This window comes from Papaver somniferum, chromosome 8 (assembly GCF_003573695.1).
Source record: "Papaver somniferum cultivar HN1 chromosome 8, ASM357369v1, whole genome shotgun sequence".
Classification (NCBI taxonomy): Eukaryota; Viridiplantae; Streptophyta; class Magnoliopsida; order Ranunculales; family Papaveraceae; genus Papaver; species Papaver somniferum.
Window position 1 is genome coordinate 81,793,550 of NC_039365.1, and position 20,530 is coordinate 81,814,079.

At 40.6% G+C, this 20,530-nt stretch overlaps 1 protein-coding gene across 1 annotated transcript; it reads left to right on the plus strand.

The window, feature by feature from the left end:
* Positions 1–7,507: 7,507 nt before the first annotated feature.
* Positions 7,508–11,767, plus strand: LOC113301787 (protein NUCLEAR FUSION DEFECTIVE 4). Its single transcript, XM_026550605.1, has 3 exons — positions 7,508–8,139; positions 9,648–10,543; positions 11,154–11,767. Exons 1-3 carry the CDS (start codon positions 7,810–7,812, stop codon positions 11,662–11,664), a joined length of 1,737 nt encoding a protein of 578 aa, XP_026406390.1. The 5' UTR covers positions 7,508–7,809; the 3' UTR covers positions 11,665–11,767.
* The last annotated feature ends 8,763 nt before the right edge of the window (positions 11,768–20,530 follow it).

Here is a 20,530-nt window from a genome sequence, read left to right on the forward strand (position 1 = left end):
CAATGGTCAGGCAGAATCCACAAACAAAACCCTCACACTCATCCTCAAAAAGCAGTTGGACGAATACAAGAAGCGTTGGTGTGAGCAACTACACAACGTTTTGTGGGCTTATAGGACAACTCGAAGATCAGGCACGGGAGAATCCCCATTCTTACTCACCTATGGAGCCGAAGCTATTATCCCAACAGAAATAATCATGCCAACTACGAAGACTGAAGTATGGGAAAAGAACCTCACAGCGGACATGATGTTGGAAAGGTTGGATGATCTAGAAGAGAGGAGGGACGCAGCACTACAAAAAATGGAAAACTATCAAAGAAAACTAGCAAGGGAGTATAATAAGAGGGTTAAGCTTAGAAATTTCGTAGAAGGTCAGTATGTGCTGAGGACCATTCCCCAATACCAACGAGAAAAGAAGTGGGGCAAATTAGCATCAACATGGGGGGGACCCTTCGTCATACATGATGTTGCAGGAAATGGGTCTTATTATCTGTGCAACCTAAAAGGGGAGATCCTCAAACACCCATGGAATGCAAAATATCTCAAGCCATACTACCCGTAGAGGGCAACGCAGACCCGCATCTACGTGAAGAGCGTCAGAAGAAGAAAACGACGCTTGCGATCGACATGTTTCTATCTCTGAGAGAGGAATAGCAAACCTCAACCTATCAATCAATCAAACTTTTGGCAAAAAATAGTCAATACATGGAGCAACATAGTAACAAGACGACTGCGTGTAAATATAACACCTCACGAGAACCCTACACCTGTAAATACAGCCTCCGCGTCAATACTTCATCCTCCTGTTTTTTACTATTTACTACCTCAGAGATTCCATCAATGGAATTCTTTTAAATGTAACTCAACAAACTGAATAGACACTTTAACCCTCTTTGACCCGTGGACGTAGACACTCTGTTGTCGAACCACGTAAACACCGGTGTTAATTGTTGTTCTATTTTACTTGGGTAAAGTAGTCACCTACAATCTCTCATGACTCCCTTATCAGCGTCTATAAGTGTAGGACCATGGGGAAGGCATCCAGCAGAAAGAGATACCCAACCAATCTTATGGCAGCGGGTTGACGGAATAAACGTACATACCAAACAACTCATATCCTAGAACGCTGCCCCGACCCCCACCGTTTGGGAATCCTCTGGCCCAGGATTAGCCAGCGGGGTGACAGGTCTCAAGACGTTCACGAAGATACACATATCTTTGGGTTCACACTCAAACACTTCAGTTACACTTATGGCAGCGGGTCGACGGAATGAACCTACATTCCAAACAACTTATATCCTAGAACGCTGCCCCGACCCCCACCGTCTGGGAATCCTCTGCCCAGGATTAGCCAGCAGTGTGACAGGTCCCAAGACGTTCACGAAGATACACATATCTTCGGGTTCGCACCCAAACACTTCACTATCCCTGATTACAGTCAGTTATATTCCAAATTAACCATAAAAATTATCAATTCATTAAAAGTTGATTACAGGCTTGGCAATGGTACGCGGAAACAAGAAAATACAAAAGGAATCTCACGAAGTCTCATAATCAACAAAGATCAACTCTCTACAAAAATTTACTCGGATGGTTCAACCCCACCAGCAGGTTTAGCAATCTTCCCCTTCTGCGTTGAAGGTACGCTCCCACCCGAGGAAGGGCCTGAAGAACCAGATGCAGGGGGCAGGGGTTTCTCACGGCGCGGATAGTTCCTGATAAGGCCATGCTCGGTCTTCAGATCATACTCAATGCTGTCCAGAATTTTATTGGTCTCTTCCACTAGCTGACACCGAGCCTTGTACGCAATAACAGTATTCATCATCTCAGCCTTTGACAACAACGAGGAAAGGCGACTCACTTCCTTCGAAGCGGCTTGGGAAGCCTCGTCCCTTGCTGTAGTTAAACCTTTATGATAATTAATCTGACTTTCCTGATGCACTAATTGAGATTGAGCCTCCGCAAGCTCTTCATTTGCAGTACGAAGTTGTCCCTGGAGCTCTGCAAGGAAAAGAAAAACGCAGATGGTTAGGTCCAGGAAATTGCAGAATCACACTCGATAATACAAGCATATACCTTCGACTCTCGCCGAAGCTATTTCATATTCGTTAACAGCAGCATCACGGGCTTCACCAAGAAAATCATACTCATCTGACAATTTCTTATAATCCGCTTGAAGGGTTGAAAGGGCGTACTGACTCTAATTCTACCTGTTTCATTGAATCCAAGTGTCGAAGATGATTGACCTCATTGTTTAAACCCTCTAGACCCTTGTTGAGCCGATACATATTCACTTCAAGATTCCTCTCAGCCTCAGCTTGGCGTACCACATCAGCCCTAGACGCAGCTAAAGCTTTGCTAAGAGCACCAACCTCATCCCTAGCGTCATCTCTCTCCCTAGAAAGACACTGAAGGTAATCTTTAACATCAGAAGACTGAGAAGAACGAGCTTGACGCAATTCTTCTTCCAAGAGATTGATTTTAGCTTCCAATGATGAGACTTGTTCTCGAGATTCACGAAGATTATCACGCGTCCACAACAACGTTCCATCAAACAAACGACGATCATTGTTATATTGGTTCTGCAAATCAATCATTTGGACTCGTCTGACCCGCCACTTCTCTGCCAGAGCATTATGTTCATCGGCACGAGCATTCCACTTATCAGCTTCGCTCTTTATCTTCTCTACCAACTTTGCGATGCGAGATTTCTGACGCTGCCGCTCTTTCCGAAGCCATACTAACTCAGGAACTCCACCCACTGAAGATAGGGTGGGGGAGGGAGACTCAAACAGAACACTAATTACGGTAAAGGACAACAGCAAGGAAGAGAACAGATAATCAAACCTGTAACAACCGAAGAATTCTTCTTGGCCTCCTTCAACTCACTACGAACCATAGCAAGATCATTACGAAGCTTCTCCTCCTCCTTGCCTTGTTGCTCCTTAGCCTTGAGGAGACTCTTCAACTCACATATCTCTCTATCCCTATCAGCGATGACAGTCTCAGCCGCAGCAAGCTTCTCTTCCCGAAGACGAAGCTTAGCCTCCAACTTAAGGGATTTGGCCTTAAAAAACTGGCACAACATGTGATTGCAGTGATCACTCCTCATCATCTGCGAATCAGAAGATTAGAACACCCTGACTCTAAAAATTGCTAAAAACTGATACCAGGCAAATTGATAAGAGAACTCACCTCTAACATCCGCTGTTGGGGAAATCCATACTGATACCCATCAGCCAACGCCATCATATCGACAACAGTCGAGGGAGCGTCGACTACTAGAGCAGCCTCCGAGGCCCGAAGATTCTTATCCCACGCTACTGCAACCTGGTCCTCGGGAGACAATTGCATCATCTTACGGGTATAGGTGTCAGATTTCTTCTCACCCTCCACCACAAGAGCTGGATTGGGTACGAACATCAAGTTCTTATTCTTAAACCAAGCTAAGATGGCATCATCACCCTCCAGGATCAGTGACTGAGGAAAATCATCTCCAGAAGACCCAATCGAGGCCTTACCCACGTCCGTGAATTTAGCACCCGAAGAGTTCGAGGCTACTCATGCGTCCAAATCTGGAAGGTCTCTAGCACCGCTCCCCTCTGTAACATCACTAGCATCCACGACTCCCTTACCCTTCCCGTCCACCTAGTTAGAATTACCAAGCACATCCCAATCATCATTGGGGGAAAGCAGATTGAACTCAGAAGCCAGACCCAGGGCAGCGTTTATGTCAAAACCATCCTCCGCAAAATAAATCCGACCAAAGGAAAACTCCTGAGACATAGCAGGAATTTCACCACCAGCACCCTCATCACCAAGGCCAGTGATATCATCACCAGCATCACTGAAACCCGCAGGATTAGCTTCGGCACCAGCATCATGACACCCTGCGGGATTAATCTCACCACCAATACCGCTGCCACCAGCGGTAGTATTCCCTTCAACAAATTCATCATCATCATGACCGAGAGGGGATGTATCAGTACGCTCTTCTATGTCAGACACATCTTCATCCTCGCCAAGCTCAGTCACAAGACTGTTAACTTCTTCAGAAACCTCCGCCTCCTCGATTGTTGCGGTGGTGGACTGCTTGGGATTTATCATCCTCTTCTTCGTCGCCTAAAAAGACAAGGCACAAGAATAAAAATCCCTGACTTTGAAAAGAATTAAAACTGCCTCAACTAAAGGACAAGGCATATATAAATCTTACCTTGACAACCGAAGCATTCTTCGCCTGAAGAACAACATCGGAACTCTCTTCGTCATCTCCATCAACAACATCGAGGGCATATTGGAAATTCATGCCCTCAAAATTCAAAAGCCAAGGACGGAAATTCCCATAACGAGCAGGAGGAGCCATACGTATATGGCTATCTGCGGTAGGACGCCATCCTTGCGGACCTGGAACCCACCCCCAAGCCCAGGGGCCAACAAACTCAATAACAGTTGCGTGCCATTCATAGTCATGATCACGCTTGATCCGCTCAGGAGTAGGAAACACCAGTTTTTTAATAGAATTCTCCGTACGCGGGACATACTTCGCCTTAGCACCACTTACTTCACTCAGAAGGCGGATCTCACCACGAGGAGCGGAAATATTCCGAAGACACACTCCACGGTTTACGATTCCTACTGTTAACATAGTCACCGAAAGACTTGTTAAAATTTTCAGGCGTATACCACTCCCTTTCCTCAGGGTTGGGAACATAAAGAGTCATCATTGTCTCTCCTTTGCTCCGAAGATAACACTCCCTCAGTGCACGAAGATAATTCCCATGAAGTTGGGAAATAGAGCGACAATGTGTGTTCTTCGAAGAACCCTCTCGACCAGCCAGCACATCATAATAAAAAGAATCCCCAGACTTGTACAAAGGCAACATAAGACCCGCTTCAAAGGCCCCCACCGTGGTCAGCAGATGAAATTCATCAAACTTATACGTCGATATCATCTCATAAGTAATATCATCATCAACAGCGTAAAAACGAACATCGAATAGTTGAAGACCATGTTTTTCCTTGAAAACCTCCAGATCAATATGTTTGAAGGTCACTTTCTTCTCCCCAACAACGACGCCGCGTATCTCCTGAGAAATATCCTCCTCCTCCACGGGATCAGGCGCAGAATCCTTCGAAGGGTTTCTATCGGAAGCTTTTCTCTTAGGATGAACCTTAGATGCATCAGTCTTCGAAATCAATTCTTTCGAAGACCTCCCCTTGGGTTGAGACATTGGAGGGGGAGGTAGAGGATGTTGGTGAGACGCGGAAGGAGGCGCCACTGACCGAAGAGGTAGGACATCCCGCGTTCTATTAGGATCATCACGCGGATTAGCTGAGGGACGAGAAACAACATACCGGGAGCCAGGAGTCTCTTTTGGTCGGTCCCCCTTCTGCGTATTCCCCCTATGCGACTCACTCCTCTTAGAAGTTAAGCGCATATGACCAGAAGAAGACGAAACCCTATGACCGCGGGCATCACCTTGGGAAGATTTAGACGAACCTCCACCAGGCGGAGAAACATCAGGATCCCTACGCGGACTAGGCGGTGGAGTTTGATAAGAAACCCGCGGATGATCAACCATGTTTGCGTAGTACACAAACAAGTTTCAGATTTCCGCGGATACAAAACGAAAATAAAAAAACCCAATTTTATCCAGTTATTCATAATTATGAACCAGATGAAAAATAAGAACAAAACCTAAATAAAAAGAGGAAATAACAAATAGGGGCAACCATGCACGAAGGACGATATTATTACTGTTTATAATGACGAACATGGGCAATCATACACACATTTATATATATGTTCTTCATCACAAACACATATAGCAGCAACAGAAAACGAACATATTTTTCAAAAGATAATCAAACACAGTAGAACCACTTACCTATAAAGGAAAAATCAGGGTCGTAAAGAAAGCTTCGAGGAACAACAACAACAACAGCAGAAAAGCTCCGAGGAATGACAACAGCAGCAGCAACAAAGACAAAAACAACAGCAGCAGCAACAATTAATAACAAGGAAACAAAATCAGAAAACAAAAGTTCTGAGGAAAGAGAAGGAATGAAATTTATGACTAGAGAATTTCCATATTCCTTCTCATATATATACAAAGAGAAATAAAACCGCCCCACTACCCAAGAAGAAGTTATTGCAAATAGTGGGGAACGTACCCTAAAATGTAGGAAAATAATAAAGATGAAGAGAGTAACAAAGAAAAATAAAACCTCCCCACTACCCAAGAAGAAGTTATTGCAAATAGTGGGGAACGTGCCCTAAAATCTAGGAAAATAACAAAGAGAAGATGAAGAGAGTAACACGTTTTTTCTTCCCACTTCGACTAACCGCCCAGTAGGATGAAAAGGGGCAAATTGTAGGTACACATTTCATCTTCCGCCACGTGTCCACAAAGACACACGTGGAGGACATGTGGCTGAGAACATCAAGATATGATATCACACGCGGACAGCCAAGAGACGCGCCTTATCAAGATAGCGTCGCCACCCACCAGATCCAACGGTAGAGGATCGAGGAAGACGGAAGCATTAGAACACTGCGAAGTACTGAAGGATAACCCAAGATTCACTTTATCCTATCCCCATAAAGATCTAAGATCTACGGCTGAGGATAGTCAGACTGACGCAGACAAGACAGGGGCAGAGGATAGCTGTCTACCGCGGACAGACATCTCAACTACCCGCATTAAATACCCTCAAACAACATACGTGTCAGTCAGCCTGTGGAGGAAGCGCAGATAGCACTGAATATTCAAACGGAACACGCAGAGAAGACCAAGAACACGAAGACCTCTGCGTAAGCGGCACAAGACACAAGAGGATAAGGTTATAACGGGCCTCAGAAGTGGACCCCATGTAACCACCCTATATATACCCCTCTCTCCCAAGTGAAGAGGGGAGAAAGAGACATTGAGAAGAGAATAGGAGAGAGACAGAGAAATAGAGAAAGTGTAAGTGAGGTTCCTCCTGCTACGCAGGCTTATATTGGTCTCAAAGTCATTCGACTATTTCTGTAACCCTCACACATATAATGAAAAACCCAATCCCGAAGACAGAGATCTGAGTGAGAATCATATAAGTTAATTGTTTCGTCTATGTTCATACATCTATACTTTATATATTCAATTCGTTACTTATGGCATATCATGTTCGTACATTTTCCACTATTTATCTTATTGTATGAGCCAAGGACAATGATTGTAATTGATGAGACGAGGAAGAGTATTAGAACTCTGAGTCAAGGATTCGACATAACCAATCCATTCCCTTCAGGCGCAGCCTATTTACCATATTATCATGAGTCTGCGCGCATTGTTTGTGAAAACTCAGATGACATTATTCTGCGTGTTCACATCGCAACCGGCAATACATTGAGGTTGGGTGGGATACTAGGTAACACTAGATCTGTTACCCATCAAAGTAGATGCCCACGTAGAGTCGTCGACACTGCTAAGAAAATCAATTTAATATTAAAATATCATCCCTAAAGCACATCAAACAGAAGAAACGTGGCGTCTCTCTCTTGAGAATATCATCGCAGCTTCGATTTGAGTGGCTTTTCACTATTCCTCTGGGCTATTGATCTCTCAGTCGATGTGGGGTTTTAGTGGTTGGAAACATTAATTACACTTATGACGGAAAGTGTTGGTGAAATATTAGTATCTGAAGTGTCAAAAAGAGCAAAATCTGGATCCCTTTGTAACTAGTATTAGTATATTAGTTAAAGGGATTTCGAGTCGCACCAGCTGAATTCAGTGAAGTTCTTGTATCAGTTCATACTAAATTGATTTGATGGGTTCAGCTAATTTGAAAGTAGGAAGTAGACCACCATGGGTAGGTCTTGGAGCAGCAGTTTGGGTACAGATAGCAGCTGGGAATGGTTACAACTTCCCTCTCTATTCTCATTCACTCAAATCTGTATTAGGATACAGTCAACAACAGCTAACGATGCTTGGAGTTGGTAATGATATTGGTGAGAATGTGGGTATTCTACCAGGTCTCATCTGCAATAAGTTCCCACCTTGGGCTATACTCTTGATCGGAACTTTTGCATGTTTCTTCGGTTATGGGGTTCTCTGGCTTTCTATCAGCCGTACTGTTCAAAATTTACCCTACTGGTTGGTGAGTTAATTTATCTATTCCCACTGAAATTGATTATAATTGAATTCTCGATGTTTATTCTTCCGAGTTCTTGATTTTTTTCATGAACTTTAAGACGGAGGAGGAGGTGATAATGGAAACAACAATTAGTATATCATTTTTAATTTAGATAGATTTGATTTCAAAATGATTGTTTTTGTGTCTCTGGATTGATATTACGAAATTCTTTTCCAATTGCTGAATTAAGTATTGAATTTCTTGCTGGATTTTGAGTTTCTATCACCCTAGGGACGTTGCAGTAAAAATTTCACATATGTATTAGTCAGTTGTTGTGCAGTTACAAATCTTCGTCATGTTCTTAATGAGTCTGTGCACACAAGTCTGACAAAATTGTTGATTCAGTTCACCTTTGATTGACTGGGGAGTTCGCGTACTTAATATATCAAATTGATTTCGTTCCAAAAATTCTGAGATGCATTAGGCCTGACTTCCTGAGTATGTTATAGTTCAGTCTCATTCTAGTAAGTGCATCTATAATGGGAAATACTACTGAGAGCAACAGTTTCCCATCTAGGCTTGATTTATGGTTGCAGGGTTTTCTGTTTCATCACTCTCTTTCTTGCATAAGCCAAAGAAATGACATCTTTAAACCAGAAAACAATTGGATTATCAATTACTAGAGAGGTTTTTGGATATAAACTGAGTAAATCAAAACTCTGTTTAGTTGGCCTAAAATTGAATAACTATATCTAACTTTTAATATCTGGATGGAGGTTTTTGGAAGAAATTAGAGTGGCTTATAATATCTGGATGAGCTGAATTTAATTGGTGGTTGTGTAGATCTTTTCGACCATTTAAAGGGCGAATCTTGAACCACAATTTTAGGATGTACATTATCATTTCAGTATGAGCTGATTGTTAGGTGTCGGGGCACACTAATCTTAAGGACCACAGCCCCCCTTTGTTGATATAGTATCTTCTGTTTTATTCTTTAATGTGGAAACACAACAGAGTAAGTTATCTTGAATTTACATGGTTGCAATAGATGCTAGATAAATATGGCAAATTTAAGATTGAACTTTGAAGCCCAGATCCTTGTCCAATAGCTAGAATAATACAAAGTTTGCTTCAGTTAGGTTAGTCAAGTTTTGGAGTTCTATGCAGTCTGACTCACATTTTCACAGGGCTGATTTAGGGTATTTGTAAATACAAGTGTCTTTTAATAGTAGAGTGAGAAATAAAATAACAGTTAGCTTCCTCATTGTATGACTTGGTACCCCAAAGGGGCCAGATAGTTGTTTTTCAGTTGCTAAGCATATTAAAACTATCAACAGGTATCCAACACAGCTGATAGTGTTAATGTATAACTGAAATGATTTAAGTAACAGAAGCCAGGAAGCTTTAGAAATATTTAAGTGTTTGTAAGCAATCACGATGCATTTTTGTGGATAGAGTCCCTCGCTTTGCATACCCAATTATTTACAAGTACCATCTCCTGATCTTGATATTAACTTATTTTGTCGTGGCAGCTCTGGATTGCACTATGTATCGCTACTAATAGCAGTGCGTGGCTGGGGACTGCTGTGCTTGTTACTAACATGAGGAACTTTCCTCTTAGTAGGGGAACCGTTGCTGGCATCTTAAAAGGCTACGTCGGACTTAGTGCGGCAGTTTATACGGAGATCTATTCTGCGATTCTTCACAAATCCTCTTCAAAGCTCTTGCTGTTCCTCACACTAGTTGTTCCAGCTATGTGCCTGGCTATGATATATTTCGTCAGACCTTGCACCCCAGGCTCCGTAGAAGATTTTGTAGAACATCGCCATTTTGTGTTCACTCAAGCTGCTAGTGTTTGTCTTGGTATCTATCTTCTCACGACTACAGTATTGGATGATGTGTTGTCATTAAGTACCTATATATCCTATGCCTTCATTGCTGTAATGGTTCTCCTTCTGATGGCACCACTTGCAATCCCTCTGAAAATGACCTTGTTCCCAAGTAGAAAATCAGGCATGCAAGGTCGACCAGATGGTTCTTCAGACCAACTGTTGTCTCTGGATGACAGCTCAGACAAAACAGAGGCTTTGCTGACTCCATCTTCATCAACGACTTATCTTCAAGAAGGAGATGATATCTCAGATGTGGATTTACTTATAGCTGAAGGGGAGGGTGCTATAAAGAAGAAAAGGAGACCTAGGAGAGGAGAAGACTTCAAATTACGTGAAGCTTTTGTGAAGGCTGATTTCTGGCTTCTGTTCATGGTGTACTTTTTCGGCGTTGGTTCAGGTGTGACTGTTCTCAATAATTTGGCACAGATTGGGATTGCGCAAGGAACAAGTGACACTGCAATCCTCTTATCTATTTTCAGCTTTGGCAATTTTCTGGGACGTCTTGGTGGTGGTGTTGTTTCTGAACACTTTGTTAGGTTAGTATTTTCTATTTAATACACCACTAGTAGTTAATAGTTAGCAAGGCATGTTGATGGAAGTTTGATCTCCATCATCAATTACACCCCTATTCTGTGCAACCCACGTTTGATTCAAGGGCTTCCTACTGAGGATTCCCTACTGTTTAGACTTGCCATATCCAATAATTGTCTCTTGGATTATCACTGCTTGGGCCTAACAATTTCTGTCTAATGTCATGTGGGTCAGTAACTATTTGATAAGAATGTGCGAGGAATCTAATTTCTCTAGGCTAAATGAAAGAGAAACTGCTTTAGGGACAACAGGTTAAACTTCTATTATTTTTAAGGCATCTACATCCACTGTACAAATAGGGCTTCCACAGAGTGCAAAGTAAAATTATGAGTGAGATAATCTTAACCGTGTAAATTACATGTGATTTCCTGTACCGGTGGAGGATTTAACCTTGAATTAGAGACTCTCAATCACCAATGTATAAACAATTAGTGTCCATACCAATAACCATAGATCTTTTTCCGCATGATCTTGCATAATTATGTAACCGTACTTCGCCTGACCACCTAGATAGGTTATCCTTCTGATTTATATTTGAGTTGTAATGACTTGCAGGTCAAAAACAATCCCACGCACAGTTTGGATGACAGTGTCTCAACTTGTCATGGCTATAGCGTACCTTCTATTTGCATCAGCTCTGAACGGGACCCTTTTCGCAGCAACAGCATTACTTGGGGTATGCTATGGGGTTCAATTTTCTGTCATGGTCCCTACCGCCTCTGAACTTTTTGGGTTGAAGCATTTTGGTGTCATATACAATTTCATGTTGCTCGGAAATCCTCTAGGTGCAGTTATCTTCTCAGGGGGTTTAGCTGGTTATTTATATGATAAGGAAGTAGAAAAGCAGCAACAGCAAGGAGTTGATGGTATGATTTTTGCTTCGAGTGTATCTTGCTTGGGTCCTAACTGTTTTAGGCTTACATTCCTGGTTCTAGCCGGTGTATGTGGTTTGGGTTCCATTTTGAGTGCAATTCTTTCAATCAGAATAAGACCTGTCTACCAAATGTTGTATGCTGGGGGCTCTTTCCGCCTGCCTCCTCCCACCCAGGGTTCTTCACAACATTGATTAAACCTCTCAGATATTGATGTTCTGGAGTTTTAGGATTGTAATTATGGTAATAATACAATAATTTAATGGAAACATTTGATGTATCGTATTAGTTCTTTGAGTCTTGGGGAATAGGAACACAACTAAGCGATACCAATGCTTAAAGTTTGCTAGTTTTTTTTTTTCCCCTTAATGAGATGGTCCGGCATGCTTTCGGCTGTTCATACATGTAGTTAGAGTAGCACTATGGTATGGGAATTAATTTCCTCAAAACCCTAAAACATAGAGAATTGTTTTAGGCGTGAAAACTTCTTTTCCCTCTATTTCAAAATAATAGCCTGGTTTCATTTAGAACGGAGGGAGCACTATTCTCTCCAATTTCCGATAATAGGGAGAGGATGTGGAGAGGAATGGCCGAATGGTTATCTTAGACATAATGCTTGGTATTACGAAGGTGATAACTACGTTTCCCTGGTGTTTGATTTTTGCAAAAAATGAGACGACGTGACCTACTTACGGACCAATAAAAAAGATCCCAGAATGATTATGCGTACTAGATGGATCCCAAGAATCACTTGTTACTAGCCCTGCCTTCGTCCACTGCGACTTGTTACTGAATTCCGAGAAAAAGAACCTCGTTTAATTGGAGGCCCTAAAAACTAATTGGAGGCCTCCCATTAGAGGACATAAAAGGACACTCAAACCTAATATGAGTCATCCCTTATCCAATTTTTTTCTAAATGGCTAAACTGTCCCTGAATGATTAGTATTAAGAATTGATTAACTTAATTAGTGTGGTAAGTGTGGTTAGGTTAAAATCAGATTTTGGGATAAAAATTTGGGGACATTTTATTTTTGAATTTTTGTGTGTTGAGAAGAAGAAGGGGAGTTTTGTGAGGAAAAACTAGGGTTTTTAGAAATGAGCGATTCAAGTGGAGGGAATGATGTTGGTGAAGGTTCAAATAACAAACATGATTGTGCTGGTGGTAAGATTGTTTCAAATTCTCATATGGATTGGATGTATGATCAAGAGATGTTAATAGAGGAAGTCATGAACAATGGTGCAACTGAAGATCACATTGCTTAAAGTGAAGGAACCAATCCTCAAAATGAAGAACCCGGAGCTCAAAACAATCAGGTAAACTTCTTATACTCTTCAAATTGCCCGAATGGTGCTCCAAGTGGTCGATTCATGGTCACTATGGACCGACTCAGAGTGAGAGTCGTTATAGTCGGGGGTTGTATGCACTAACGACTCTATAGAGTCGTCAGTTTGTTGACACTAACAACCACGACTCTAACCTGCAACTTTTCCAAGTGATGAAAAATCGTCAAGGTAATGTGCTAAACACGGACGACACTTGTTGCTAGTTCACCTAGAGTCGTTACTGTATTTTGTTTATACCCAGACGACTCTCAAATCCAAACTCTCTATAAAAAACTTACTCTCTGGGTCATCATATAGTTATTCATATACATTGACGACCCTAACCAACCATTAAGAATTTTAGTTAGAGTCGTCATTTTCTATATTTCTATACCTTAACGACTCGTAGTGTTGATTTTTATGATTTTTGATTTCATAGAATTATTTCATTGAATCATAAAAGGCATACATCTTTCATAGGGTTACATTGAAGGAAATGAAATACAATAGATAATAACGGTGCACTTATACACTTAACCAAAAATGTTGTAATTATAGGTAGTTATACGGTGGCATTCGTGGAACTCAAACTCTTTCCCACGAAGCACCTCATATCGGGCATACGCCTTCCCCAACTGAAAAAGCAAAACAAAAATAATATACTCAGTTAGTATCATTCAAAACTTGGGATTAGTTTTACCTCTTGTTTAAATACTTACTCTTATAGCACCCAACATATTGGGTAAGGCTTCCCTTACGGCTTTCAATTCTTTTTTTAAAGTTTCACATTCTACGAATATCTCCTCGAACCCTTCCTTAACGAGTTTCAAAGACCTTGAGTTACAATTTCCGTCTAACGCTACAAAAACGATGAATACACGGTTCCACCAAGCATGAAATGTTTGATCAATGTCTTTTCCTAGATCTTCAAAGTGGTATTTGAGTGTCAACCAAGCTCTCACAATGGCGCCATTCTCTTCGGAAGTGTAGGGAGTAGTCATGGTGTTTCCTCTTCTTTTTCCTCTTAGATGATAAATAAATGAGAAGGGGAAGAGAAGGTTGAGAATTATGGTTTGGGTGAGGAAGAGGTGAGATATGAGTCTCTATTTATAGAATTGAACAACCCAACTGCCAAGTTTTTGAATTTTTTTCCGTTGGTCGACTCAACCACATTGGGTGAATTCAAAATTCACATTAACTGCTAAGTGGGTCGTTACCGCACATATTAAAAAAGTGAAGACTCTTGCCGATCAAAAGAGTCGTCATTTATTATGTTCACAAGCCTCTAGCCCGGTATGTACACACCGGATATAACACTAAAAAATGTGTTGTCTTATTGATAGTGTTTTATGTATATGATTTTGTTTAGTTACCTGTGATTGTTTTCCACAAATGTAGAAATTTGGGTACACAAGAAATTTCCTGTTGTGCCAGCGAAGTTTAAAAGTTCAACATTTTTTCATAAACCAAATAAATGCAGTAAGCGAACCAAAAATTTCCTTAATCTTTGGATTAAAATTAAATTGGTTAGACAAAAAGCATACAATTTACTTAACCTTTGTTTCGATTATGTTTTGGCTCATAATCATTTGTTGCCTTCTTAACCTTTTTTGACGTCTTTCTTCCTCCTTTGTACTTAACCTTTTTATTCCAATTATGTATTGGTTGCATTTTATTTCGGCAGAGACTTAAATCACCGCTAGTCTATTACTTGAACTTGAATATATAGGATAATGGTTACAGAGAATGATTTAAGAATCCTTCAATTTTGTGACGCAAACAGATTCTCCTCGAGGACTGAAGCAAACAGATCATCCTTCAATATATAGGATAATGGTTACAGTTTACTTAACCTTTGTTTCGATTATGTTTTGGCTCATAATCATTGGTTGCCTTCTTAACCTTTTTTTGACGTCTTTCTTCCTCCTTTGTACTTAACCTTTTTGTTCCAATTATGCCTTGGTTGCATTTTATTTCGGCAGAGACTTAAATCACCGCTAGTCTATTACTTGAACTTGAATATATAGGATAATGGTCACAGAGAATGATTTAGGAATCCTTCAATTTTGTGAAGCAAACAGATTCTCCTCGAGGATTGAAGCAAACAGATCATCCACCATGTCTTTGTGGTTTTTCTCCATCAAAACTAATGTTTCATTGTTTAACCTCTAATCAATGCCACTAACATCCTCTCATAACTGGTCATAAGATGAATCAAAATCTCAGTCTGTATATTATTTCCATCCTCTAAGGTATTTCTCATTTAGTATGACAATCTAATTACACTTTTATGCTAATTTTTTTTATACGTCTGTATTGATCAAACTTTGATTTCCTTATCTCCTATGATGGTTTTCTTTGACCATTTCCACCTCTACCTCTGAAATTTTGTGTATTGATCCTCAAAACCACTCCAACCTTATAATCACTGATTCACTGTTGTCTCGAGTTTTGACAATCTGCTTACAATTTCATCAAGTTGTCTTGCTTATTGACTTAAAAAACACTACCACTTATATGTATAGATGCATGTATGATGTGTCATTACAATTAAAATTCCATGGATGCTTCAATTTCAATTGTTATGGAATGAATATACGTGATTATTTTGAAGATGGTGTCTCAGGATGTATGTTGTTGCTCATCACAATGGGTCTTAAGATTATGCAAGTTGGTGAAGTGTCGTGAGGCTAGATACATTTGGTTTGCCACCTATCTATAGTCTGTAGATTGTAAAACGTTAAATGTGTTTTACTTCCCTCCATTTTCTCCCTGGCCTTTTTTTTATTGAAGCATGTTCAAGTCTGTCTCTAACTGTTTTTCTTAATATTTCCGCTCATTTTTTTGCCTCTTATACGGGTTAACCACCACCAATTTTATCAATATATATATATATATATATATATATATATATAGATATAAGTGAGGTGTCTTTTGCATCAAGGGAAAGGACGCTTGGAAAAGGACGCTTGCCTCTTCCTTTCTTAAAATAAGGGAAATGACGCTTGGGAAGTGAGGTGTCTTTTCCATTAGTTGTGGTCATAGAAGTTTTCTATGAAGAGTTGTGTCTGAAGTAAAGAACACAAAATATTACCATGAGACACGATGATGGTAGTACAATGACATGTAAAATGGTGATAATGTAGGCGATGATGTGGGCGTACTACAATCAAGAATAATTGGGGTGGCGCCATGTGGCGATTTGGGGTTTCCTATTATATAGAAAGATTGGATGACGACTCTACTATCAAAAAGTCTCTGTGTTAAGGTGTATATTTGTAAACGTAGATCGTCATTAGTTGAAAAAGAGTCGTTATTTTGCTAAAACAAATCCTGACAACTTTAACCCTGGGAAGAAGATCAGGTTTCAGTCAAATAAGTCGTCAACCTGCTAAATAAGGTGACGACTCTATCTGCAATAATTTATCTAATGACTCTTTCTCTGGAAAATCAAAGTAAACAATACTGTCGTCATGGGTACATCTTATAAATTGACGACCCTTTAATGAAAAGATTGTATTTTTTGTAGTTGGTTGTACAAATGAGCTCTCAACTTGAACCAGTGTCTACGATCGGTCCTGATACTTCCCAACACTATATGGCCGATTTGGTACGGTTTTCTTGTTTCAATCGATATATATGTTTTTGAAAATTGTTTAATTAGTGTTCTCATGAGTGTGTAATTTGCTCAATGTAGACGTGGACAACTAAGGCTGAGGTCAAGGAATGGATTATCTCCAAGGCAAAAGAGAAGATGTGCGTGGTTGTTCAAAGCAAACACGTCGATTTTAAGAAGTTTGAGATTATATGTGAGAGAGCGGGGACAAGGAAGTAAGACACAAAGGGAAGAATTATAAGTATGAGAAGAAGACGACGAGGGTCTACAAAACTTCGTTGAAGAAGATACAATTCCCGTTCAGGATTGTTTTCAAAAGGCATCATGAAACTGATCTATGGAGTTTGTATAGTATTCCGGATGGTCGTCACAACCATCCTCCACCTACAAGTCTTTTTGGACACCCAACATATGTCCGATTGAAACCACGTCAAATGGAAAAGGTCCGGAAGATGAAGGGATGTAGGCCCCTTAAGATCCTAAATGCAATAAGGGCGGAAGATAAGACAAACTTGTCTACTATTTCCATAATCTATGCTGCCAAAGCAACGATCAAGAGAAACGAATGGGATGGTAGATTAATTATGCAATAATCAGAGTGGTTTGGCAGAAAAACTTAACTACGCCATGCAAACAAGGGTGGGTCCGGGCGACAAAGTGACTAATATTTTTCTTGCCCATCCTAAGATGGTGGATTTGGCTCAGTGTTTTTACCAGGTCTTGTTCATAGATTGCACCTATAAGACCACCAGGTATAACATGACGATGTTGAACGTGGTTATTCATACTTCGGATAAATAATCATTCACCGTGGCATGGTGCTTTATGGAAAAAGAGGAAATAGATTATTATGTTTGGGCGTTGGAACAAGTGAGGTTGATTTACCGTGGCGAAGAGACACCACAGATTATATTTACGGATAGGGATTCTGCAATTACGAGTGACGTTCGTCGTGTTTTTCCACCAGCTCAACATATTCTTTGTACGTGGCATATCTAAACCAATCTTTTATCTGATTTCAAGAATCAAATACAAAAGATCCAACCTAAGAAGGGTAATCAACGTTCGAAGGAGGAAGACGAGCGTCTAAGTCAACTTTCAAAAAAAGAGCGAGCGGAAGAGAAAAGGAAATATACGATGAAAAGGGGGATCTATGGAAGGATTTCTTCAAAGATTGGGACCATTTCGCTCATTCGAAGATCGAGGTAAAGTACTATGCTAATTTGCAAAAGTTTATTGATGATTGGAGCACTGATCATAAGAAGGTAGTCGACTATTTCCTAAATACATGGTTGAATCCTTGGAAGGAGAAGTTTCTTTATGCATGGACCAATAAGTACAAGCACTTCAAAAATGAGTCCACAAGTATTGTAGAGCAGTCTTACGGACGTTTGAAAAAAATTCTCGAAGAGAACACGGGTGGGGTAGTTACGGTACAGGAAGCTATTCGCGAGCACGCCGAGAATGATCTAAGAAAGATAGTGGCTCAGATTGAGTATAATAAAGACCTTTTTTTGATGACATACATAGAAGACAAAGATTTGCTACGTGAGTTCGCACACCAAGTATCATGGTGGACAATAAAGCATATGATGGTTGAACTTAACAAATTTCGAGCCAAAGCTTCCAAGGGAAAAGTGATTAAATGTAATTGTATAACCGAGACATGGCTTGGCCTCCCGTGTAAACATAAGCTTGGTTGGTACAAGGTGATCATTCCTCTTGAAGATATCGATCCATTCTGGAAGCAACTTTCATTCACCCTAAATCCCATAGGAGCCGCTGAGGAACAATTTGGAGACTTGGATATTGGCAAGTACATCAATGAAATCTACCGAAAAATGAATTGTGTAGGAAGACAAATATTGGTTTCTAATTTTTGGTCGGTAGCCCGTAAAAGCTTGGGAGTAGAAGATGATCCAATTAAACAAAAACCACCAGGTAGACCAACAACTAAAAGTTCGTTTAGAGAAACTGTGAATGCATACAAGAGCTGCACAAGTGACCCATCATGTCATGAGTATGTCCAGGCGGAATATACGGAGTATGATAACTCTTTCCTTCCCAAGAAAAGGGGTCGGACAAAAAAGCAAGCAATCACCCAAAGTGATAAAGAAGTGAAAAAAAGACAGGTATGGATGTTGTAGAGCATGTGGTCGATACCCAACAAAGTCAATCGAGTGGAATGGTGATGATAATAGGAAGAAAGGGTAATCCGAATACACGTAGGGATTCGCAAGGAAGACCACCACATCGTGTTGCTTACACTTTGTACGAAGAGTATACCGAACAACTTCCTTACGTCATCTTAGATCACCTTATATCCACCGGCGACGTTGACGGGGATGGAAATTGTGGTTAGCATGTTGCAACGGAACAACTAGGGAATTTCGATGAAGCCGACGAACTTAAACTCACCCAAATCGAATATGTAAGAAAAAAAAATGGCCACTAAACTCGTTGAGGAAAAGCAACTCTATTTGACAATGATAATGCTAGGAGATCCGAAAGAGAAAAAAAGGAAGTTTAAGGAGTTGGTTTCTAACGTGAAAAGGCCAAAGGCGTCGAAGACGGTCGGTTATAAGTTTTGGATGCAAATGCCTTTTGGTGGCCAACTTTTAGCGGACACATTCACTTATGTTGTTCATGTATTCAGCAAAGGGTTCCCCAGGCTCTTGTACGTACGTACCCTCAAGAACTAGGTGTGAGCCGGGGCTGAAGAAAAGAAGAATTGTAATGGCACATGTCAACAATAACCATTACATAGGTTTGAAGATTTCAGAAGAATGTCCTTTACCACGGGTGGCCTATGGTGACTTGGGAGGGTTCACTAAGGAATGGGCAAACCAGTATGAGTATGGAATGAACATTTGGAATGCTATGGACCCAACCCCTAGTTACGCTTACATGAGCGATGAATCGTGAGAGAATATGTTTATTTTGAGCTTTGCGTTGCATTTTTAAGCATACTTTTTAAAAAGGGTACATTATTTATATGTCCCTACTTTTGACACCCAATAAATATATCATTATACAACAATAAATATGTCCCTACTTTTTAATAACCTTATCCATTTAAAATTAGATTACATTAATACCCTCACCGCCAACATTCAACTACCATTCCATCACCAACCTTCAACGACCACAACCTACCAACCGCCACCACCACTCCACCACCACCACCAGTCCGCCGCCACCACTGACGCCATGACCGCCGGTCCACCTCCGCCACCACCACTATTGCACCACCACCAGCCTTCCACCACCACTGACGCTACCACCGCCGGTACCACCATCACTACTACACCGCCGCCGCCACCACCACCATTGACACTACCATCAGTCTGCTACCGCCACCACCTCTACATCCACCACCACCACTGGTTTTAGATATTTTGTATCAACAACAATAATTGATCCAAATAAAAATAGAATCAGCAACAGAAGTTAATCTAAAATTAGAGGATCAACAACAGTAGTTGATCCAAAAAGAAAAAAGGATCAACAGTAGAAGTTGATCCAAATTAGTAGATCAACAGCAGTAGTTGATCCAAAAAAAAGGATCAACAGTAGAAGTTGATCCATGTAAATTTAGGGGATTAGCAGCAGTAGTTGATCCAAAAAGAAAAAAGGATCAACAATAGAATTTGATCCAAATTAGGGGATCAACAACAGTAGTTGATAAAAAAAAAAAGGATCAACAGTAGAAGTTGATCCATTCTGACATACATTAGCAGCAATTCATTATACTAAACACAGACTCATTCTTCCACCAGCTGCAGTTTCATATCCACCAACAGAACCATCAACCCCCATTTATAATCCATAGCAGCAACCACCATTGTCTGCTCTGAAGCTTCAACACCAATTCGAACCATATGAACTACCACGAGCTCAAACCCTAGCTTTATTTTCTTCAAACTCACATAATCAAATCCTAATTTCATGAAATCCCCATTTCTACTTCATTCTCAACTTCAGCACAAGGTCATGTAATCAAGTTGAATCAACACACAACAACGACATCTCCTTCATGACTCATCTTAGATCCACCATTATTTTTGTTCTTCCCAACAACACAGTCAAAACCCATATCCACCACCACCATATTCAATCAC